At 46.0% G+C, this 23,847-nt stretch overlaps 1 protein-coding gene across 3 annotated transcripts; it reads right to left on the bottom strand.

Annotated features, from left to right (window-relative positions):
* Window positions 1-135: 135 nt before the first annotated feature.
* LOC6615749 (protein dead ringer) lies at window positions 136-22,030 on the bottom strand. 3 transcript variants are annotated; one of them, XM_032715476.1, is made up of 12 exons: window positions 21,384-22,030; window positions 12,348-12,514; window positions 12,125-12,275; window positions 11,622-11,967; window positions 11,445-11,560; window positions 7,017-7,089; window positions 3,742-3,925; window positions 3,228-3,375; window positions 2,679-3,157; window positions 2,245-2,343; window positions 1,548-2,080; window positions 136-1,311 (listed from the first exon to the last, which is right to left on the bottom strand). In XM_032715476.1, exons 1-12 carry the CDS (start codon window positions 21,468-21,470, stop codon window positions 965-967), a joined length of 2,730 nt encoding a protein of 909 aa, XP_032571367.1. In that variant the 5' UTR covers window positions 21,471-22,030; the 3' UTR covers window positions 136-964. The 3 variants fall into 3 exon arrangements, with proteins under 3 accessions (XP_032571367.1, XP_032571368.1, XP_032571369.1); XM_032715477.1 differs by having other exon boundaries at window positions 11,445-11,545; XM_032715478.1 differs by lacking the exons at window positions 11,445-11,560; window positions 11,622-11,967; window positions 12,125-12,275; window positions 12,348-12,514; window positions 21,384-22,030 and adding an exon at window positions 8,384-8,560.
* Window positions 22,031-23,847: the final 1,817 nt, after the last annotated feature.

The following is a 23,847-nucleotide window of genomic DNA, read 5'->3' as shown; positions in this document are numbered from 1 at the left end:
AATTAAATAGATTTATTATTCAATAAATTGAACGCTTATGCTTAGAATATGCTCATCAATCTGCCGTGGCTTGCCACCATCCGCTTGGCTCTGGAGCAGTACAAACTGTGGGGCAATCGAAGTGGTGTGTGTGTATTTGTGTGTGTGGGGGTGCCAAAAGCGCTATTTAATTTTACGACAGATACATTTATGCTTATTACTTATGTTGCTTTTACGTCTAAATATGTCTACGATGCGGTCATAATGGATATGCATGTGTGTTACTGCGGTGTGATGCGTGCTTGTGTGCTTACAAACTAGGTTCCGATATAGTATAGTATATATAGATATATATATAGTATTGTATAGCATATGGCCTACGAGCTAAGTATTGATTGATATGTACAAAAAGCCTTGCAGCCTAACACAAAAAAGGAGAAGTTCGTAAGAGGATAAAACAAATTTCACGCTAAAAACAAATTGCTGTGTGGGAATCGTAACCTATTCATATATCATATATCATATATATACGGGATTGGTTGTGTGTATCCGAAGTGATGCTTATGCACTCGCTTATGTAAGTAATGGCTATCGATAACTACACGCTCGCTGGCTTGTCTTTTATGCAAATGTGGAAATGGAGCACACACGCATCCTGTATATACTCTCGATAATGTATATACTCCATGATCTTCTACTGGCGGCATCTCGCACTTGAGTTTCGGTCGGTTGGGGATGATGGTGTGGATGGTGCTGCATGCATGAACATCGAATGCTGGGATGCGCCTAATGCGCTTTTCATGTCCTGTCCACATCCTTAATGCTCCTGTGCTCCTGCCGCATGCGTGTGTATGTACATTTAGGTTCGGCATCTGTGTGCTTGTCTGTGTGTGTGAGTTTAACTGCTTTTGTATTTTTCTGAAAAATATGACTTTGGTATTCCTTTCCTTGTCTCTTCTTTCCATGCCGGTTCTTGTTATCCTTCCTAGCTGACCACGGCATCCTTGAGCAGGGGCACACCCACACCCACACCAGCAGCAGCACCACCCACCGCCGAGGCGCCTCCGTTCAGAAGGACTTCGCTGCCCTCCATGTCCTGGTCGGCATCCTCGTTCTCCTGTTTAACTGGCGATCGATGCGATTCCTCTTCAGCGGCTTTCGGCTCCTCCTCATCCTTCTCCTCCTCGGCTGTCGGTGCTTCGGCGTGGCAGGGTGAGCTCGTCCTTGTCTCGCTTTCGGACAGCGGCACATTGGCCACCAGCACTCCCGAGTACTTGATGCCATTAAGCTCCAGATTGACAATCAGCTGCGGTTCGCCGTTATCGCCAGTTCCTGGAAGGGATTAGGGTTTGTATTAGTTCAATGACCATATGCTTGGGTGGCTGCAATCCAACTTCTGTAGTGCAAAACATAACTGAGGTATGTACATATAATCTTTCCATTCAACTCTCGTTTAAAGGTATGGATTGAAAGAGATTTAAATACTTCAGTTATTTCAGATATTATCTTATTTGCTACCGTGATAAATGCTTTAAGTTGCTGTTTGATATAATTTCGAGTGAACTTACCATTCCTTGCCACTTGAAACTGCATTCCGGACAGCAGGCTCAGCGTCTCGAGGGGATTGAGCTTGCCACTGGACGACGCATCCTTATCCTCGGCCGGCAGATCCTTCCCTCCACTCTGGGGCTTGGAGCCGCCCTTTTTCTTGGTGGAAACGGGCGAACTGTGACGATGTCCCACCGACCCACCGGTGGTGGTCGATGTGGTGGGTGAGTTCTCAATGGCCGAGTCATCGGACTTGTCCAGATGGTGGGTCTGGTGGTGGTGGTGGTGGTGGTGTCCGTTCATCTGCTGCGGTTCGCTGTCGTCGTGCATGGAGGACGAGTTGCCTGTGGTATTGTGCTCGTCGTGGGCGTAGTCGTCCTCTGGCTCGCCCTCGGATGCGGCATCCTGCTGGTGGCCCATGGATGGGTGATGGAATCCCGCAGCTGCTGCCACAGCGGCCATGTTGTGTGGATTCAGGTAAAAGTTGGCGGGAAAGCCGGGCGGAAGGAGGCCACTGCCCACGCGCTTCGCTGGAGGCGGCTGGTCCACAAATCTGGATGAAGAAGACAATTTGGTTAGTACTAATGTCTTCTCACGTGAAAATACAAAAACTGGATAAAATAAATCAATTCTTTAACAAACTAAAGGTACACAAAGGGGAACATTGGATGCCTCGACTTCCTGACATTTTATTATACGGGTATGGACCAAACTTACTTGTCATCCTGGTCCACGGGCTCTGGAGTGGGTTCCCGTTCGCGTTCCCGCTTGATATTTGTGAGATTTGGAGGCGAGTCGGACAGGTTCAGGGCTTCGCTGCAGTGGAGAATGGAGAGAACGTAAGTGGTTAGTGTCTTCGCTGTACAGTTACGCTTCGCATGCAGGGGGCGCTGTTTCTATTGCCCGAGAAGTTTGTAAGCTAGATGGCGCTAGCAGTCTGCTTGAATTTATTCTAACTTAATTCGTTTTAAATAAGTAATAAGTAAGTAAAACCTGAATTTAAGCAGATTTCAACTTAATGAATCTGCCAAAAACAAAAACCAGTTAGAGTGCGTTCAATCAAACTGGTTGCCACTGAAAACACTTGGCAAGTGCAAATTGGGAAATTTCGAAAGGACTGAAATCAAAGTCGCATATCTTGAAAAGCTTACCGTTGCTGCGGCGAGGTGTGTGCCGATCCCGGTGGGCTGTTGTTGTTGTGGTACATGTGCCACAGGGCCACCTGAGCACTGAGTGCCTCGTGCTTGCTCAGATCCGGACTCTGCGACCGCTGGCGCTGCTGCTGCAGGTGGTGTTGCTGCTGCGACTGCTGCTGCTGCTGGTGGTGATGCTGCTGCTGCTGTGAGTGCTGCTGCTGGTGGGGATGGTTGGCGCCCAGGACTGGCGGCATGCCCTGCTCCTTCTTGGCCTGGATCAGCTGCAGATACTCCATCATCCGGCTCTCGATCTCCTGCTTGACCAGGTTGGGCATCTGGCCAAAGGCGGGAGCGCCCATCAGGCGATGATGAGCTGCGGCGGCGGCAGCGGCGGCCTGAGCCTGCTGATTGTTGGCCACCGCGGCATGGGTGACCAGCGCCAGCGGCGACATTTGCTGCATGCCACCGGGCAGGGAGGGTCGTGAAATGGGCGTCTATGGAGCATAGCAGCATTAGTACCAGAAGTTCTTGGCTGAGCCAAGCTGCTGCTTCTTGTGTACTCACCATCGGCATCTGGTTGTGCATGGCCTCGTACTGGCCGTAGCTGGAGCGGCGTCCTTCCCGGCGATTCCCATCGATGGCCGCCTGCAGCTCCGCCGGCGTGCTCAGGTTCTTCTTCTCGCACTCGTACGGGTACAGATACTTCATGTATCTGCAAGATGCATAAAATTATTAATAAGCGAGGCAAACAGACGCTCTAAGCGGCACCGAGGGAAGGAGAGGGGAGGGGAAAACTTCACGTTGATGTCCTGTTTAAGTTGAATTATCGTGTAAATACGAAAGCGACAAGCAAACAAATCACGATCCCACAGAGGGAGCTCCACGATTGCTGATCGATTGTTGCTTGATCGCTGCAATGTTTGATTGTCCGTTTCTGTTTGTCCCGCATCTTGGGTTGCTTATGGTGTTTGTGTTTGCCTTGGACATAGCTCAACGTGGCAGGTACCCGCGATGGGATGTATGAGATTCAAGGGATTGAAGGGATTGAATGGGCAGCAGGGATGGGATATCCACTTACTGGGTGCGCAGGGTGAAGGCGGCACTGGTGATGCTGGAGGGCAGGTGCAGCCCCTTGATGATCTCCTGCCACAGCTTCTTGTTGATAACATCCACCAAGCCGCCGCGGGCTATCACCAGATTGTACAGCTCGTAGAGATCCAGCACCGACTTGGCCATGATCGGCAGCCGATTGATCGGAGTTCCTGAAATGCGATTAGAGGGGGTTTACTAAACATTCGATTCCGAGTTCAGCTGTTTGCGCAATGAAACTTCTTCTTGCACTTGGCTATGTTTTCCATCCAGCTCGTTAAATGCACCAACAAGCAAAACACGATTTAAAGATCCATAAAACAATTTATCTCCCCAAAGAGTGCAGCAATGCCCCCGATCCTCATCCCTATCCACATCCCACTCCCACTCATCGATCACGGAGCAATTAACACTTGTAGCCCCTGTAGCAGCTGAAAAGTGCAGAGCGAGGCCGATAAAAACTGAAATAAATCCTAATTGTTGCTCGATTTGAAACACACGCACACACATACTCGTATATACACATGTTTGTACATATGTTGGTCTGTTTATGGCGGCTAATCATCATCATACACATTGGCATTCTATTGGCCTCTATTTGCTATTGATTTGTACTATTCAAATTTTCGTTTCTACTTCCCTTTTTATTGCACACAGAGAGAAATTGACGAGTAGTTCTGATACTAACGTATGGTTCATCTGCTTGAAGACTATTCTATTATCATATCATCTTTCTATTTAGACATCCCACTAAGCATCTTTGCCACTTGAGATCCCCCAACTATTTTTTCGTGCACGGCACATGAAAACGAATAAAAAACGAATCAACCTGCCTAATTGCTGCCTCTGTACGTGTGTAACTCGAAGTTGTATAAATCTGCGCGGGTTCCTTTCCTTTTTACGATCCAAACACCAAATACCATATCACCCAATGCCGCCTGTTGCTGCCCCATGGATCCAACAATCCAATGATCCAACGATCCATCGATCGATCGACTTTCGGTTTCGTTTTCGTTGTGTTTTATGAGCCCCAGAGGAATCAATCAAACTCTTTGATGGACGTGTTGATTGAATGAAAATACGTTTGTTTTTTATGCATATAAACAAATTGAGTGGCGAGGTGATGCTCGTATCAAAAAGGAATAACACAAAATAAATGAACAATGTACCGATCGGTCGTCTACAATGTGCCAGGGCAAAAAGATTGTGGATCGCCCGGCGATCGCTGCACGAGCCACATACAAAAAATCTAAATCTGGTCAGGACGCACATAATCAAAGGCAATTTAATGACCAGCTCCAGCCGCCCGTCAATCGAATCGATCATTAAACTCTCCGTCGCATCGGATCGAATCTCCTGCCCAGGGGTATCGATCCGATCCTAACCGGAGTATCCCAACCGATCGCTGCTCCTGACACGCACATGCCAAATGCCGCCTGCCGACTGCTGACTTATTATTATTATTTTTCCTGCCAGCTTTTTACATTTTTTTCCACTGCGGTCTTTTTGTGGCTTTCAGGCTGAACTCTTTTTGGGGGCACATCTATTTATTTACTCATTCGGCTGCATTTGTTTTCCTAGATGTCAGGCGCTTTTAATGGAAATTAAGGGAAACTTGATCGAGTCTGAAATCATAACGCCACCAGCGACGGAGGGAGTCGTCGCATCTCCCATCCCGACATAGTCGGGCTCCCAGTTCCCAGCTCCCAGCTCCCAGCTGCTAGTTCCCAAATCCCAAATATCAGGGCGCTGAGCACTGGGAAATAGCTACGAAAATAGCGCCCGCGTTGATAAGTGATTGACGTCTTTTAATTAAGAATTGCGCCGCTCTTCGCTGCGCAAACAACTCACGGCAAGCGATCCACATTTATTTCAAATTTCAAATCACATTTATTTATACACATATCTATTTGGCATAATTTCCGTTAGTTAGTTGTACAATTGTACAATATCATTCGGTTATAGACACATAGACACGGAATACTCTTGGCCCGAGTCGCATTTTCGGCGCTTCCTTCTCATGGCGGACGACAACTTTACAGACAGTCTCATTCTACCCCAGCAGGCGACCCCCTTTGCCACCTCCTGCTCCTCCGCCCCTGCCCCTGCCCCCACCCAAAAAACCCCCTTTGCAGTGACCGCGACGGGTGAGCGTGCATATGTCAAAACTTGAACGCATGTGACAGATTAAAATCCATTAAGTTGTCAGGGATGTTCTACGCATATAGGGATGTGTAAGTATGTTTATTCAGAGCATAGATTTTATATACTTTGTATGAAACGTATACGAAATTACATAAATAAACAAATACTGCTGACTTCAGCATGGAATGTAGATTTCCTTCCCAGGCCATGATTACTAATCAAAGCCATGAATTTGCATCTAGCACATTTTTATATTTAATTATAGTTGGTCATGAACTGCAAAAGTAATTTGGAAAAAGAATACTTTTGCAATACTTTGAAGTACATTTCTGCTGCCAAGTTTATGCGAGTTTGCCGTGGGTCAACATCACTGTACTCGACTCGTACTATTTCCCTGGAACACGACTTGTGCAAATACAAACAAATTTAATGCCCTCTCAGGTTGCGAGTCTCGGGCAATCGAGGCAAACACACACACATTCAGCGGGAATTGCAGGACGCTCAAGGATTGCGCTTGGATCGCCAACCGGAAGTTAATTTATCGGAAAAGTACAGTCACGCCAGGCATTAGTAGTGGGTGTGCATGCCACCGATTGCCCTCGCATTCGGTAATGCCCATAATTAATGACAAAAGTGCAGGAAAGCATACTCGCATGTATAAATAGGCATTTGCTCCGATTGCCGCTGCAAGTCGCCTTTAAAATTTAAGTACCAATATGCATATGGTACCCCCCTTTTCCCGCAGTGTGTGCGTGTGTTTGTGACAGTAATTTGAAGTGACAAAATGACAAAAAGTCAGCCACCAAAATGATTTCTCTTCTCCTCTCGGTTTCTCGGTTTCCTTTTCACCAGAATTTCTGCATATTTTAATGGCTTCCCTTTCGCCCGCTCGCGCTGCTCGAAATCAAACGTCAAAGTGCCGAGAAATTTATTCAATTAACATAATTTGAGTGAGCCCCAAAAACACTTGGCTGGCTGAGTCAGCAATCCGTCATCTGGGCCAGGGATATGCAAATGTGAGAATTCAGATTCGAGATTCGAGAATTCAGCCCCCAATAGTATCGCGCTCCCTTCTCTATGAGCCCCCTTGGAAAAACTTCAATGCAATGTGCAACTTACCGCGCTTTTGCATAAACGAGAACAAGTCGTCCAGAAACTCTTTGCGCTTGGGGTCATCATTGATTTCGTAGAGCTGCAATTAGAAGCGGAAATGTATAGTTTTATTAGATTTCATAATCTTAATGCCCACCCGGGGGCGCCAAAAACATTTAACGGCCATTAGAGGCATCATTTAAGATTCTAAAGCATTGTTCCTCAGTTATATTTTTAATTTATAGGAAAAAATACATTACACAACCTTTTTATTAATTGAAAAATGTTAAATGATATCACATCATTACTGAATTAGTTTTGCTGTAGGCAAACATACAAAACGAGCCATTATAAGCGCATTAGGGCGAGTTTTGATAACAAAACAATCTAACAAAAGACCCAACAACTTGACTCTTTAGGCCAATGGATTGGCACAAAATGGAGTTTTGGCTCACTTCTGGCCTTTTGTTGGGCCAACAATAGACGCTCACGATGACAGGGGCGCGTGTTGGGTGCTTCCATCTCTGTCGCTCCTGGTCCCTCCCTGCAATGTTGAGCATGGTTTGCTGGGGGTTGATAGAGAAACATTCCCCTAACCTCCAACCCTGCCTCTTTTTGGACTTTTGTTCGAGTGTGAAGAGCTCAATGAGAACAACGAGTGGCACAACGGATAATTAGGTGATAAACATAGAGAGTAAGATACAAACGAGGGAAGTACATAAATGTATCTGCCATTTATACATTATTATTTATCGTCGCTATGTGCTGCGTTTTTTCTGCGGCTCATGCTTTGACCTTTGCCACCAGGAACCAACCAAGTCTGTGGAAGGAAAAACCCTAGTCACAACTTGGTACGAGTTTGTTCAGAATTAATGACAACATCGGAGTGAACTCATCAAATTCGGAATTCATCATACTTTCCGCCTACTGCAAAAAGAAAGAAACGAAGCCGAGCTGCAGATGGAGATGGAGCTGGAGCTCAAGCCCTGCACCATCCGTGGTGCACATTCTAAGTCAATGCGAATGATGAACTGCCTCCTTCTCCATCTCCATCTCCGTCTCCTTTCGCCTCTCCACCTCCTCGCATAAATGATTTAAAACCAAGTCAGACTTGGAGCCCCGACTTTGGCCGGGCACTTTGGACTCCAATCCTCCTGCCAACTTCTTTCCCAACTGGCTGGGCTGGGGATATTTTTTATGATTCTCGACGCCCACAAGAGCTATAGGAGCAGTGCCAACAAAACAAAAAAAGAAACCTTCATATATATGTGGTTTTATACCGCTCGGGGTTGAGCCAAACAAAAAATAAATTAATTGAAATTCAACTGGATTGGTTCCTCGAAGGATTCGTTGCTTTTCACTGATTGCACTTTATACATGTGGATGGGATGTACCTCCTGAATCTGATCCTCGGAGATGAGCATTTTGAGCTGCTGCTTTCGTTCACACTTGTTGAGCTGTTTTCCCGATCTCGGAACTATATTTCACTTGTCTTGGTGCAGTCTTCGATTTATTTCATTGATCAACGCGACGATGCAACGCCATCAAAGGTCGTTTATCAACTAAATTTGTGGCAGGAGTCTGGATCGAAATGCTGCCTGCGTCGCTGCCGCCGCACACACACACGCACACATACGCACATATGCGCACATGTGTTGTATCTGTGTACCTACATTATTGCCTGCCTGTCTGGGGTACTCGTTCGTATTAATAATCATAAAATGAAGTCCCGCTTTCACGCACAAGGGTTGCAAGCAAACCTGCCTGTGCCTCATTTTCCAATATCTCTCCCGAATTTCGATCCCTAACTTGCATCACAGCAGCCGCAAAACCGTTAAGCGCTACCAATATCTCTCCCAAATCCGTAGCAATAAAGTTATAAAACCGGCAAACGAGAATTCTATCCCCTGCCACGGTTGCCGTAGACCAATCATAATCGTTTTTATAACTATCGAAGATGCTGCTGCCGCTGCCTGAGCACACACATGTTTTTCGGGATCTGGAATCGGGAGTTGGGAATCGGGAGTTGGGATTCGGGATTCGGGGTTCTGGGTTCGGGTTATAAAAATAATCTCACTTATTTGTCGCCTAGACTTAGTGCCCGACAAATCCGATGCCTGGGTGCTTGAAATTTGAATCCTTGATTCTGGGAATTCTGGATTTCGCCAGATCAATTCCCTTTGCCTGCCCCCGTGTGTGTGGGTGTAATTTATAACTATCAGATACAGATACAGATGCCCTAGCATATGGATGCAAAAAGGTTCCAGTGGACATTAAAATTTATATGGACAGAATCCCGTTGCACGGACCTAAGTGTTGTCCTGCCGCATCGAGTGCATAACTCGACGGCCAGCACTCACACATCGTTTTGTAGCCGCTGCTTCGGATACAGATACAGATACCGCTACAGATGCAGATACATCTGCAGGTTGCCGGCATATTTATTTAAGAATTTCACACTCATTACTCGAAATGTGTTGAACAGACTTTCCGTTTCGTCGTCTTTTATGTTTTATTCCATCTCTTGGCTCTTATAATTTTGTGGAGAATGCTACAGCTTATAATGATCGTGGACTTGCACTGAATAAATACCCTTTAAATGTTAATGAATTCATTGTAATGATTTGTCAAACCGAAAGCCATTTAAATTATTAAGTATTTTGTTTTTGGGTTAGAAAAGGGCTTTGTATATTTCAGTAAACGTTTAGTTTTAGTTAAATATTTAAAGCACCTCTTAATGGATTATTGGAATTCCTAAACTTGTTTCCCTTACCATTCACCAGATTTTAGAACGTGATTTACAAAACACGCGCCAAAAAGCGTCGGATTGAAAGGAAATGGCACAATCGCCACGATTGAATTCTTCAACCAGAACACATGAATATATTTATATAGAATATTATTGGAAAATGCTTCGGGCTATAATTAAACCTAATTATTCAGTACGTACAGATAATTGACATTGATTAATGAGAGCAGGGCAGAAAGAAACTATATAATACAAGAAATGAGCAGCGAAATGTACCAAAAATAATATTTTTGTTTTACTTGTTGTCTTCGTCCGCGGATGGATGGATGGAAAGATGGAAAGATGGAAAGATAGATAGATATATAGATAGATGGATGGCTGACTATCTGACTGGTTGACTATCTGACTGATGGCCAAGACTGAGAACTAAAATCAGAGCAGAGCGCACTGTGAATTTTACTTAGAGTTGGGGAAAGGCGAATGGCTGAGAAGCCAGCGAATGAATGAGCGTATCTGTATCTGTAACTGCGACCGTATCTGTGCGATGCTCTTTCAAAATGGCTTTTCTCGCAGTCGCAGCCAGCCGCTATCGATTCAATTAACATAATTAACGTTTCGTCTCGTTTCCACAATTAATGAAAGAGCGAAACAGCCATTTTGAATGTGCTGCGAGGGACTTATCCGACACCTACAGAAAGCCCAAGTTGGAGGAGGCCAAAGGGAGTTGTGAGATATATATGTATATCTGGTCAGCTTGGTTTCTGGTTTCTGCAAGCACATCATCATCATTCAAGAGCCGCACACGGTGTAAGCGAAGGTGTTAAGCGTGAAGTTACAGATACATTTGCGGCCAGAGCTGTGGCTAAAGCCCCATCCACGAGAGATACATAAGTATCTTTTGCATTGCATTGCGAGGGTCAAAGTTTTTATAGTGCATAGAGAATGCGGGCTCCGTTTGATGGATAGCTATGGCCACAGCTACATGGCTATTTGGCCGAAAGGGAGCAACGGTGAGAGTGTGTGTGCATTTAAAGTTAATCGAAATTCGGTTTTTATGACCCAAGCGAGGCGAGACGAGACGAGTCAGGCCCAACCAAAACGAACCAAAAGCTGTCGAGGTTCACACAGTGTATCCGTATCTCTATCTGTATCTGCACTGTATCTGTATCTGTGTCTCGATTTTGGCAACCACATTTAATGACCACACCAAAAACTGTGAGGATTCGAGGGGATTTCGGGCCTAATTGCTCGGATACTCGGTCAGCATCTGGACCTTACATGCCGGGGGATGCTGACCAGCTATTTTCTCACCAAATTAACGCCCTGAAAAGGGCTACATTAATTGCTCAATTGCAAACCGGAACTATCGTATCGCCTGGAACGCCTCAAGGCGGCACTAGCATTAGCCGTGCCACGACGACATCCGAAACGAGATCACAAACTGGAGTGCTGGACTGGCGGACTGGCGGACGGCTTGACTGCTGGACTGCAGCGTCTTCCAACTGGTTTCGATCCCCTTCGGCCAGGTGGGACGAGGATGAGATACTTTCCCGCTGGACTGCGACTGGCTATTAGTAGTTAATTGATAGCTTGCCTGCATCTTGTTTACACACAGTTTTGTCGATTTCAATTGACTGGACCTCGGCCCCCGCCCCCTGTACCCGTCCACATCCAACTCCCTTCCCCTCGCCCAGCACTCTACTAACCTGTCTGACTTGTTTGAACTGCTCTTCAAAGCTCCATCCATTATTCTGCTGCGATGAATTGGAAGCCTCGCTGGACGTCGACGAGTTCGATGCGGAATTGGCTGCAAAGTGGCGGGCTGAGTGCAACAGTTAAACACAAATGGATCGCCGCCTGCCACGCGATAGATAGATACCAACCTTCTTTGCCGCTCGGCGCTGCTGTGGGGGATGCGAACGAGAACTGTTGGCCACCCACTCCTGCGCCTCCTCCGCCGCCTCCACCTCCTCCTGCTCCTCCGCCGCCCGATCCTCCTGTTCCTCCAGGTCCGGCGGTGCCGCCTCCATTGGTGGTCGCGTTGCTATTGGAGCTGTTTGTGGGGGTGGTGCCTCCGTTGTAGCTGCTCCCATTCCCACCGCTGGGCGCCGATGTGACGTGGCCAAAGGCCACCGAGTTGTGGGGCAGTGGGAAGCCCGAGCTGATCGTCGTGGGCAGCATGTTGGCCCCGAAAGCAGCGGCATGTGCTGCGGCAGCGTAGTCCTGTTCCTGCGGGTAAATACAGGTATTTCCAATATAATACGGATATAAACATCCAATCCTCGACTGAAGTGCAGTCAACAGATTTGTCTAAACTTTGGCAGATTGCCGTACTGTATGGTAGTAGCTACAGTATCTTCACCTCGATAGACACCTTAACACTCACCATCAGGCCCACCTTCATGTCGCGCACCTGCATCTTGAGCTTCTCGAGCACGTCGCTGTGCTGGAGATTTGGAATGCTGTGTAGTCCGCCGATGCCCATGAAGCTGCCCAGAGCATTGAGCGGATGATTCGGCGGCAGTTGATGGTGATGGCTGTGGGAAGAGGATTTTGCAGCGATTACCGCACCTCCGCATCCAGGACATTAATCAGGAGCAACCACTCACCTCAGGGGCAGCTCGGTCTGCGGTTCGGGGCTGGCGAAGCTTCCTCCGCCGCCGGAAACTGTGTGACTCAGGCGGGCTGCAATCGCCGCCTTGGCGCTCAGCTGATGATGCTCCCCATCCACGGAGTCGCAGTCGCGCATCTCGTCGTCCGTTCGATCACCATGTGACTGCACAGGAGAAAAAGGAGATCGTTTGCAAGTGAGTTTTTGCGGTGTAAGGCTCTTACATCTATTTCTTTATACAACATTTCTCCCAGTGAACCTAGAACCATAAACAAAGCGACCCCTTGTAGGTGATGGGGAATTAATGGCGGCGCTTATGTCAACAAGCTGCCCGCTGCGCCAGCTTAATACGGACACTTTGTCAGGCGGCAAATCGGCAAATCGGAATCAGAATCGATATCGAGGCACTCCGATCACTGACCGCGGATCACTGGGCGTGGGCAGTGGTCATTGATCCAGCTGGAAAGCAGCTCCATCTCGATTCTGGTTTATGGCATGTGCCAAGAGCCACATTAACTTAGGCACGCCGCGCAATTTCAATTGAAAGCAACTGAAAGCCAAAGACTGCGAGTGCTGAAAACAGAAAGCCACTTCCTCCGGCGGGGTGACAACAAAGGTAACCACTTAATAAATTAACAATGCCAGACCCACAAAACGGCAATAAGCCCAGAGCTGTTCGCCCCGCTCCAGGGCCGGTTGGCGGGTTCGGGGGAGCTACTGGAGCTTCGCTCCTGGCCGGCAGAACTGGGAGACCTGGCAGACCAGTGCCAGCCGTGACTCTTTGCCAAGAAGTCCGCCACGCATGGCCGGGAGTGTTGAAGTCACCAACTGCAACTGCGTCTTCAGCCAGAGCCAGAGCCAGCTAGCTCCAAGTCCGATGCAACTCCATCACGGCTTCTTGGTTTTTATGCATTTGGAGAGGTGCAAATTAAGCGCATCTGTGACTGTGTGCAAATCGGGAATTTTCAATTTAAACACAGCCATCGGAGGAGCTAGCGGAGCTGGAGGAGCTGGAGGAGCCGGCGGAGCAGGGGCCAAACAAAGTAAGCCAGGCCAACCCAAGTCGGTCTCATACTCGTATGCGGCTGTTTGCCGGATCCCCAGTGTGTTCAACATTTATCGCCTGGCTCTTTGGTGGTGCAGCACTGGTGTTGGTGCTTCAAGTGCTGGTGTCGCTGTGGCATAATCATAAGTGCAACCAAAACCAAGGCATAGACAATGCCTCGACCATAGAGAAACGGAGTTCCTGGAATTCTTTGAAGTCGGCGCGAATGCAAAGCGCTTCTATGGCGAAAATGTTGCACATGCATTTCCACACGCAGTTGCGGTCAAAATGATGATGGGCCTGTTGGCATGTCTTTAAAAACGCTTTTCAATATATGTATTTAATTAAAATAATATATTTTATTATAGTTTATGATGTTTAGCTCCAGAGTAGACCAAACGTAAACCGACTTGGTGGGTTAGTTAGCCCAACTCGGCTCCATCTGTGCATGTGTGTATATCAAATTAATGTAACTTATCGCAGTCGTGCGAAATACATGCAGATGCTCGGGTAAATGCACCCACTGTGTGCATGTGTGCGTTTTAGTTGCGGTCTGCTGTTGACCAGGTCCAAACAGAATTGTGGTCTGGGCTCCGCCAATGGCCAATGGCCAACATCCAAGATCCCACAGCCAACAGCCGCGGAAAGCGGCGGCATGCAGGCCATGCCAACTTGCACCTATAAAATGTCTAATTAATGCACAACGAATTTGTGCCGCTTTAATGTGGCTGGTGCAAGTGGATCGCATGGCTGTGGATACGGATCGGCAGATGGAAATGCTCAAAGAGCGCGCACATGCAATTTATTTAAGATATTCATTAAAAAGCTAACAAAGTAGCAGGGAAGAAACCATTGCAACTAGTGGTAACATGTTATGAAGTCAACATAGCTAGCCATCTTAACCAATCGAAGTAAATGCAATTAGCTGGAGGATGGAGAAGAGTTTCCACCTTCAGGGAAGAAATCCATCAAAATCACCGCAACAATGCCCATTTCAGATATGGAATTTCGTTGGAATATCGTCGGAGCTTCCGTGGAATATCAATATATAGTCGCAGTAGGCGACGCATAAATCACCGTGAAGCGATAAGGTGCTCCACTTGGAGGGCATTAGGTGCCCATCCAATGGAAGGCGGGAAAACACCCGCACGGTGCGGAACTCATGCAGGAAAGTCGACTAATGGCGGTGTACTATCCGCCATACATATATGTACCTTCAAATGGCTATGGCGAACCCACCTGGTCGGCGGGGGACACGGCAGTTCCATTAATTTCTGCGTTGATAAAACGCTACTGTTATCGCCAGCTAAACACGAAGTCCCCAACTGCTAAGGCAAGACATTAAATCGCAATTAGACCCACAGACAATGAGGAAAACTCGGCGCTACACATGTAAGATAGAGATACTATTCCGAAACTCAAACAAATGGATGTGGGCATGGGCATTTCGGAGAGGGGATGGCTGCGGAGGGGGGGAGGCGGGGCGGCACCTGTGCAATTTACTTTAATAGCTTTCGATGCACCGCAGACGGAGGCAACTATCTGAGTGGCCTGTATAGGAAAAATATTTAATTTATTTGCCACAGACCGTACTTAGCCCCCCTCCTCCACCACGGCTTTTTATCGCTAATTAGTGTTGACATTACATTTCGATAGAAGTGGCTGGAAATAATGTATCTTAATTTATTATCATCGCTGCATTCAGAACTGAGAACTACAAATGCAATTTGCCTAATTTCCATTCGCTGTTCGACAATCGAATGCGACAAATTTGTAGGAAATTGCTTGCAGTTTTCGAGGGATTCGCCATACGGACAGACGGACAACTGGACAAACGGACAACTGGACAAACGGACGGACAGATGCCGCATGTGCAACATGCCGTGCTAATTTAAAACAAAAGGACGCACCGCTGCGACCGCTCGGAAACCCATAATGCGACAATCCAGAAGCGAAGCTGTGAAGGGCGCTGCCGGCAAACAGGATCAGGATATTGCTACCAGAAGAGAGTCCTACATGGCACACATACAGCATACAGCAGCCCATTCGAGGGGCGTTTATTGTGTGAAGGATTAAGATTACGAGCCGGCGAGCATGTGTATCCGCATTTGTTTCTGCTCTTCTGTGGCTCGAGTCGCCGGTTTTACAACTGTATTTCCTTGTTTTTTCGTTGTCCTTATTCTTATTCTTGTTTTTTTTTTTTTAGCCCGAACTCTCTTGACAAACTAAGGCCTAATGTCCTTATGACTCAAGTGGGTTCGCCCGGAGTCTCATTTGAGGATCAGACCGGGGCGTACTGGCGTCTTAAGTTTATTACGTTCGTCTTATTCAAATCGTAGGTCTGAGTAATTAGCCACATTGTTTAAACTTTGTGCAACAGAAAGAAGAAATGCAGAGTCCTAAACCAATAAAGCAAGCAGTTCTTCAGGGCTAATGGAGAAAGAAACTATAGGTATTTCGATATAAATTTTTCAATATATTATACGAAGATCTCCTTAGAATTGTAATCTTAAATTTATTTATAGGCAGGACAGGAGTGTAGGGTTACAAACATGTGCTGACAGATATCTCTCCTATAAAAATAGAACCGTAGAACCGTCATATCGTGATGCCTGTCAAAATCATAATCTTGGATGACACGATGGCCTCTGGAGATGGATTCTTCGCTGCCCCCGGAGTCTGTAATCTGGGGGAGATTTATTGGGATCTGCGTATATATTCGGAATCAATTCACAGACAAATCTGCTAATTGGAACGCAGCCAAGACTAAAGGTTCTAAGCCATTGTTAGCTGGAGCCAAACCGTTAACAGGCCATCAAAGAATCCGTTTTTATATGCCAATCAACCCCTTGAGCTGGTTCCTTTTAGGTTTCCGTTCCGCTGGCACATGTGTGTGCCCGGATCTTATAACTGAATAAATATATAAATAAAATTACCCATTTACGCATCCACCCCGTGGCGAATGATGTATTTCAACGCGATGCAACTGCAGCGGAATATTCGAAAGCGAAAAGAACTGCAAGCCAGCGGCTAAAAACTGCGGAGATGGAAAAAAGCGAAAAATAAATTTGTGTAAAAAGGGACGAAACATGTGCAACGTGGTCTGCGTTCCGGCAACGAGAGCATGGAAATAAAATTAAAATGCAAAACGTATCTGACAGATACGCACACAGACGCGCGCTCTTAATGGTCGTGTGTGTATGTGTGCGTACAAACGCGATTTCATTCGCTCGCCAAGCGTCGAAGCGGAAAAAATAAGGCGAATAAAATATAAAAATGGAAACAACAAAAGCGGGCCAACAAACATACACACACACACACACATGCAAGCACAATGGCAAAACATAATGGCGCTGGCTGTACAGAGTGCAGGCCTCCTCCCCCGCCCCCTCTCCAACCCAACCCCCTTAACCCTTATTTAGCACGCACGCACATGTAAAACGAGCGCGGCGGGCAGTATTGTTTCGCGTAAACAATAAAAGATACAAATACAAAAAACAAAACCGGTTAAAAACAAAAATAAAAAATACGAAAGAAAAAAAGGAACGCAACGGTTAAACGGCAATAGTTGGGCTGGGTTCCTTCTACGTTCGCCAGGGGCGTAGTCGGGCTTTTAATCAGAAGGGCGCTAGATGGCGGGGCGCACAAAGAAAGATACAAGATACTCGCTCTTCTTTTGCTTGGTTTCGGAAACAGCATATCGTAAAAACAATGCATAAATAGAAAACGTATTAGCTAATTTAAATTACACTCTTGCCGAAAACCAATAAACGGATCATAATGGATCCAAACATGGCTCAAACTACGCCCCTGCTGTCTGGCCAACTCCGAGAGTCGCACTTCCCGAAGCTCCAGCGCCTGCGACCGGACCGACTCCTTGTGCCCATCCGGCTGCGGGGTGGATTCACTGCGTCTAGCTTCGATTGCAGGCGGCAATAATTAAAAACTGCATTATTTTATTGCCTTGGCCAGCCCGCAAGTCCGCCTGCCTAGGTCTCTTGGCCTCCTGGTCGCTGGGTCTCCTGGTCTTCTGGTCTCTGGGGGTATTGGTGGCCGTCTGGACGGCGAGAGAGCCCACTTTATTGGATGCGAGTGGCGCAGGGCTTGTTACAGTCGCCCGCCCGAAATATATCTGTGTTTTATGACTGGGTGTCGCCACATGAGGAAAGTTTCTAAGACCGCACTTTCCACCATTGTTAATCAGGAAATGTTGCCGCCAAGCACACACAAACAGCTACACTACTTGGCTAATATGGCAGAAGCTCTTCCCAGATATTATTGCTAAATGTTTAGCCAGTGCAAATACCCCAATTTTAATGGGTGCACTTTGCTTAATTCCACAAAAACACTGCGTTTACGAATCGATAATAATTACGTACGTATGGATTTCACTTGCAATTGCTTGGCTTCTTTATACGAAAGAAAATTGTGGCAGGGCTGTTCAGGTGCGAAGTGATGGAAACAGAGGAAAACAGACAAACAGGCAAACATCAAACAAGGATCTTTTCAGTACCAAATGCCAAATTAAGATTGCTGTTTGCCAGCGCGGTTATTCAGTTTGTTGGCGCTCACGCGATTTTCTCGTTGGCCAATTGGCACGCCCATTTCTGTTTGTATTCGGCGAAAGGGAGGGCGATATGTGCGGCGCAAGAGAGAGGGCTGGGTTTTATTGGTGCGATGATAAATACACTTTTTATCCAGGCCCCCGAGCACACACACACACACACGCACGCACACACCTACAGAGAGGAATACACACAGATACTCGGTTCGTGCCCTCGCAAATTCGCATTTTGTTTTGCGATTCGCGATCGTTTTTCGCAATCGGCAGCTGTACTGGAAAAATCCAATTAACAGTTTTATTAGCTATGGTTGGCAAAATAATTCATAAATTCATTAAAAACAATACGAAAAGCGCAAACTGTAATACTGCCAATAATAATCATATTTTTTACGAGCTCTTTCTGCTTTTACGGCCCTGTTTTCATTGGCGTTTTGTGCCGTTCTGACATTTGTCGCCATGCACTTTTGAGTGCCGCCAACTGCATTAGTAGTTAATTAAATTTCTCACCCCCTCCCCCCCTCAATATATATACATATATCCGAATGACGTGACATATCCCCTCCTCCATCTGGCCAGTTTCAAGTTCGCGCCCCCAGCGCGCAAACTAAAAGCAAAACAAATTTCGCTTGTCATTGCGGTGGAAAGCGCCACCGAAAATCATCCCATTCCATTTCATTCCATGATGGCATGGCCATCCCCCAAAGGCCCCACCAGATACTTAATCAAATATTTTCCCTGCCTTCTGGTTATGCAAGAAGGAGGAGGAGAATGAGAAGAAGAGGAGCGCCATGATTCCCCACAAAGAATTTAATAAAAATCGTTGCCTGTCAGCGTACAAGAAGCCAAACAAATTATAACAGGTGCCGCTGCCGTCCGACCCAAATGATTTCTGCTTCCAGTGGCGGAGGAAAAAGGGGGCAACCAGAGAGGTGTAAGCCAACCCCACCAGCCAGTTAGCCAGCCAAGTGTGAAACAGTTAACTCGTTTCGGTAGTAAGCGTAAATGGAATGTAATATTCAGTTGATACAAATCATAGGGTTCTACATATATGTACTTATTCCTAAATGCCAGATCTTTGAGCTGAGCTTGATTCCCATGAAACTACGCTGCAATTAAGTTTACAACTCTTCCAAAATTTCTGGCTGGCGCAGTAAAGCGGTCATAAATAAATGTGGAAACGACGCTGGCCGAATCGGAATCGGAGCCGGAGTGTGAATCAGTGCAAACACCAGCAGCGGCACCAGTTAACCACCACTGAGATTTTTGGGGGGTTCCCCCAACCCGAGGCCGGTGTGATTTAATGTGGGAACTGCGCCTGGAGCACGTGCAGCGCTCGGAGTGAAACCACTGGACGGGCCGGCTGGAGAAGGAATCGGAAGCCAATTGTCTCGAGTCATGTTCGCCGGTTTGATTTAATTTAAAAACGATTCAAAAATTACAGACAGCAATTCGGCAATAATTTTAAACTCTGCGTTTAACCCATGTAATTAAAGTGCTGCTCGGATGACGATACTGGGCATTGGGCATTGGACCATACAGCATGGACCATTGGGCACGACTTCTTCGCTGGGACTGGGTTTCATTCGAGAATTTATGACTTTTTGACAGCCCACATTATTGTTTAATCGTGACTTTCGGGCTGAAATTGGAAATGCGAGCGAGTGGCGGTGGCAGGATTTGATTTGAATAGAACTGCGGATCGGATGTGCGAATGACACCAGCATGTCGGTCCGATCGCAGTGGGGTTAATTAGACAGCACCCACATGCGGACCCTCAATTGAGGAACCCGCAATTAACACCAGCCCAGGCCCACAAGGAGCACACATCGATCCGGGGGATGACGAATGGGCCTGGCGAGCCGAGATTCACTCGCTGTTTGCACAGCCCAGCGCTCCTCCGCCTCCGCTTCTTGGCCAAAAGCGAGGCTATTAAAAATTATTATGTAAATAGCCAGACCGACCGGCCGGCAGTGAGTGTATAAAGTCTGGCTCATTGTTGATCGAGCCGGCAATGTCTATTAACAATAATAAAAATGAAAGGAAAACAAAGGGGCAGGAAAAGACTAACAAGAGTTTTATTGAATTGAAGAAGTCGCGCCGAGATGGAGATGGATATGGAGATGGGGATGGGGATGGGGATGGGATGGAGCTGGCGATGAAGGTGCATACCTGACTGAAAGCGAATGGCCGAAAGGCCTGAAAGGCAATAAAACCCATTTAATATTCATTTAAGGTACTAACAAATAATGCAAATATTTGAACAATTTATTTACATATGAACGCCATCAAAGAGCTTGGATTGAAAGATCTCTTTCAATCGGTGGAAATTGTGAACGATCCGATCGCTCGGTTTTGGGTACCAAAACAGATGAATCTATTTGTGTTCACGAGTGTGCCATGCACTTAGCTCGATCAACGTGAGAGTGTATATCGCGCTGGACGTGAGTGTGTCGCCACAAGAGCCGTCTTGTATGCGACCATTTAGCATGTCACCTTTTAACGGCTCTCCGGCAAACTGAAACGCCAAAAAGCCAAAAGGCAGCTCCCCCGTTTCGAATTCCCCTCGAATCTCCCAGTCCCCCGATTGAATAAACATATTTTTTTAACATTATAATTACGTTTTGAATCATCTGCAAACAATGTGAGTCGGTTGCAGGAATTGCCTTTGCTTTCGAGCACGAAGGCAGAAAACAAAGCTGAAGTATAAGTTGCTACCCAAACAAGAGATCATTATGGCCAAAAAGCGATCGCTTTCGGGTAAGGATTTCATATAAGTGCCGACGGCAAATCGGTGTTACTTTTCCGACTGAATAAATGGCGCACCTGTTTGAGTATCTTTGCCCATCAGTGTCACTCGTTTTCCATTCAATCTCAAGACCTTATACTATTTTCGAGTGGCAAATGGATATTGATGCATTAGTAACTCAAATTACCAGACGGTCGCGAAGAAAACGAAGCAGATTCTATATATGATGGATAGATGAAAGGTGGGATATCTTATTAATTTTCGCGCTTGACAAATTTCATTTGGTTAAAATAATAATAATACCTCGAAACGCTTCTGAGAATTATTATGGGAAAATGAATGATTTTCCATCAGTGGCTGATTGTAAGCAATAACCATGAATTCCGTATACTTCTTCATTATTTGTGTTTCAATGCTACATGTTTGTTTACATAAATCATTTGTATATTTCATATCAGTATTTTACGATGTGATAATAAAGAGGTAATTTAGCGGCACTTACTGACATACTTTTCACCTGGAATCTTCTACTGAGTATGATTATGCCAATTAAGTTTATTACTTGAATGTATGTCATTTATTTTAATGCCAACTAATCAGCTTGTCACATCAATTTTAAAAGGGAAAACGTAATATTTTGGAAGATAATAATCCTTTATAATAAAGTTCCTTTTCTTACCAAATCGTCCCCCAGATCGGAATCGCGTTCAATATTGCTGGTTGAACGACCGCTACAGTCCATAGTAGGGTGCACTCGCAGTTGCATTGAGGCGAATTGGATCACCCTGCTCGAATGTCACGAATATAAGGAAAACAACGAATATGACGAATGTTGCGGTTGATCAAAGACCTGCGCAGACCTTTGATACTTGAAGTTATTTCCTTAGCTGGTGTTTAATTGGCACAGCACACTTTTGTTGTGTTGTTTTTAGCTTCTATATGGCATTACTTTGCGGCCAGCATTTGATTCTTTTTTCGTGAGCCCGAACCGTTACTTGTGATCGTCGATCCTCTTTGCACTTTATTCTTGATGGAAAACAGGAGAGTGCGCTTAAGAACCGTTCACTTGCATTTATGCCTTTCTGTTTGTTTGCAACTGTTTGCGGTTGTTTAGTGCGTTTTGGTTCCTAGGTGCATAGAATGCTTCTCACTTTAATTATAGATCAAGAGTTTTACTGCTCACACGCTCACACACACAGAACACGATTGTTATTAATCCACATTGCGACGTTATCTAATTACAGTGATGTGTCCATTTGAAAAGCCGTTATCCGACCGCACGGAACTCGTCTCGTTCACTCGAAAGTTCAAATCGGTCTGAGTAGCGAACAAGAAACTGGCGAATAAGACACCGACACCATCTCACAGCAATAGCAACAAGTTGCTGCAACATTCCCGAATGTTGCCGGAACGGCCGTTCAAATCGAACGAATGGAATTGTAGCACGTTCCAATTCGCATTCGTTCCACGAACTCGTTCGCAGCCAATCGGATGGCCGTTCCACCGCTTGTTAGGGGAGGGGATGGGGGAGGTGGTCAATTAAATTAAAATTGTAATCGCAATCTATGCAATGCCCGATTCGTGTGTGTGTGAGAGTGTGCGCAATACGCCGCCTTCTTATTCGCTCGTTCCGATACACTCACACACACGCACACCTGAGGCAGAGGTGTGCTCGTGTATCTGTATCCGCAAAATGTGGGCAGAAAACGCAGATACACTGCCTAACACGTTTGTTCACGCAACCTAATGAGTTTGTGTGCTTTTGTTTTCGAATAAAATGTATCTTTAATAAGTTACTTTAATAATAATGTATAACTAATAACATGTACCGTTGCTTAGAAGTGTTTTAGGAGACTTTTATATACTAAATAAATGAAAACTTTTTGGTTTATAACTTGTGTAGCTTAGTGTTTAGTTTTGCGCACTTGTATTGGCTCACTTGCGTATCTTTCAATCGAGTTTTATGAGCGGTTCAATTGAAGAGCGCCGCCCTTTTCATTCGCGGAATCGTCCTGTTGATTTTCCCAATCGAATGGGAGGGGCCACGTTTGTGCCCTTTCAAATTTGTTGCCCATAAGTACACAAAAACGGGCTAAAAACAATTGCCAAGTGGGGGGTGGAGGTAGGCGTTGGGAGGGCTGGGAGTGGCAGGGAAAGGGAGGGAAAGGGAAAGGCAAACGGTAGGTTGATTAATGATTTGCGAGATAAATTGCACTTGTAATGGCCAAGGCGGTAGATAGATGGATGGATAGATTGCTGCTGCCACCCACCCAACAGACAGCCACATCCACATCCACATTCGCACCCAACCACCCATCCAGATAGTAAATAATTTCCGTTTCTCGATATTCACTAATTTGAAATTGATGAAAGGCAGCGCCGCCGAAGAGCAGCGGCAGTGGATCCAGACACTTGGAGAAAATATGATGTACTCTTATACCAGCAATCAAATACGTTAAGGTGCTCACTAAAATGATGCATTTAAACATCATGACTTTTATTCTTACAATTATTTATTTATTTGCAAAGTAAGTTGTAGTTTGAACTGATTTTCCTGTGTGCAGCTGAGTATATCAATTTTGGCCGACTTGTCTGTGAAACAAACAAGCCGCGAACGCTGCGGCATGTATCTGTATCTGCATCTGTGAATGTATCTGTATCTGGGTGTCTGTAGGGGAGGCTACCCTACGACCACGAATACACCCCCTGGCAGCCGCCCAGGAGGAGAAGAGCAACGCCAATGACGAGGCGTCGTCCGACCCACCGACTTGACTGATGATGAAGTGAGAAAGTAATTAAATACAATTTTAAATGTGACTAATGAGACGCCGTCAAATTCGTGGGGCAAATGGCAGGGAGGAGGCTTCTGGGCGCGATCTAAGGGAAGTTGCAGTCAAATGAATTCATCGGGAGTATTTAGGAATTCGAGGGAAATATAAAATCGATCTTAGAAGTGCCTGTTTGGCGCGATTTTGCCATTTGGAACTTTCCATTTTTCGCCGCAAGCTGAGCCCCATTTGATCTTCTAACAACGTACTCACCTGTAAGTGAAATTCGTGTTTAATTCATGGATACACATTTTGGCAAATATTGGACAGGGGAACATCGTTTATTTGTCAACACGTCCATTTCCTGCATTTTGT

The sequence above is a fragment of the Drosophila sechellia genome, chromosome 2R, assembly GCF_004382195.2.
Source record: "Drosophila sechellia strain sech25 chromosome 2R, ASM438219v1, whole genome shotgun sequence".
Taxonomy (NCBI): Eukaryota; Metazoa; Arthropoda; class Insecta; order Diptera; family Drosophilidae; genus Drosophila; species Drosophila sechellia.
This window is presented reverse-complemented; position numbering and strand designations above follow the sequence as displayed.

What these genes read in the sequence shown, in the direction of transcription:
- LOC6615749 (XM_032715476.1), bottom strand. Translation starts at nt 21,470, where the DNA reads ATGCAACTGCGAGTGCACCCTACTATGGACTGTAGCGGTCGTTCAACC. An exon ending in CCGATCTGGGGGACGATTTG is followed by an intron (nt 12,515 to 21,383) that starts GTAAGAAAAGGA and finishes TCTCCTGTGCAG; the next exon opens with TCACATGGTGATCGAACGGA. An exon ending in CCCGTGGACCAGGATGACAA is followed by an intron (nt 2,081 to 2,244) that starts GTAAGTTTGGTC and finishes TTCTTCATCCAG; the next exon opens with ATTTGTGGACCAGCCGCCTC.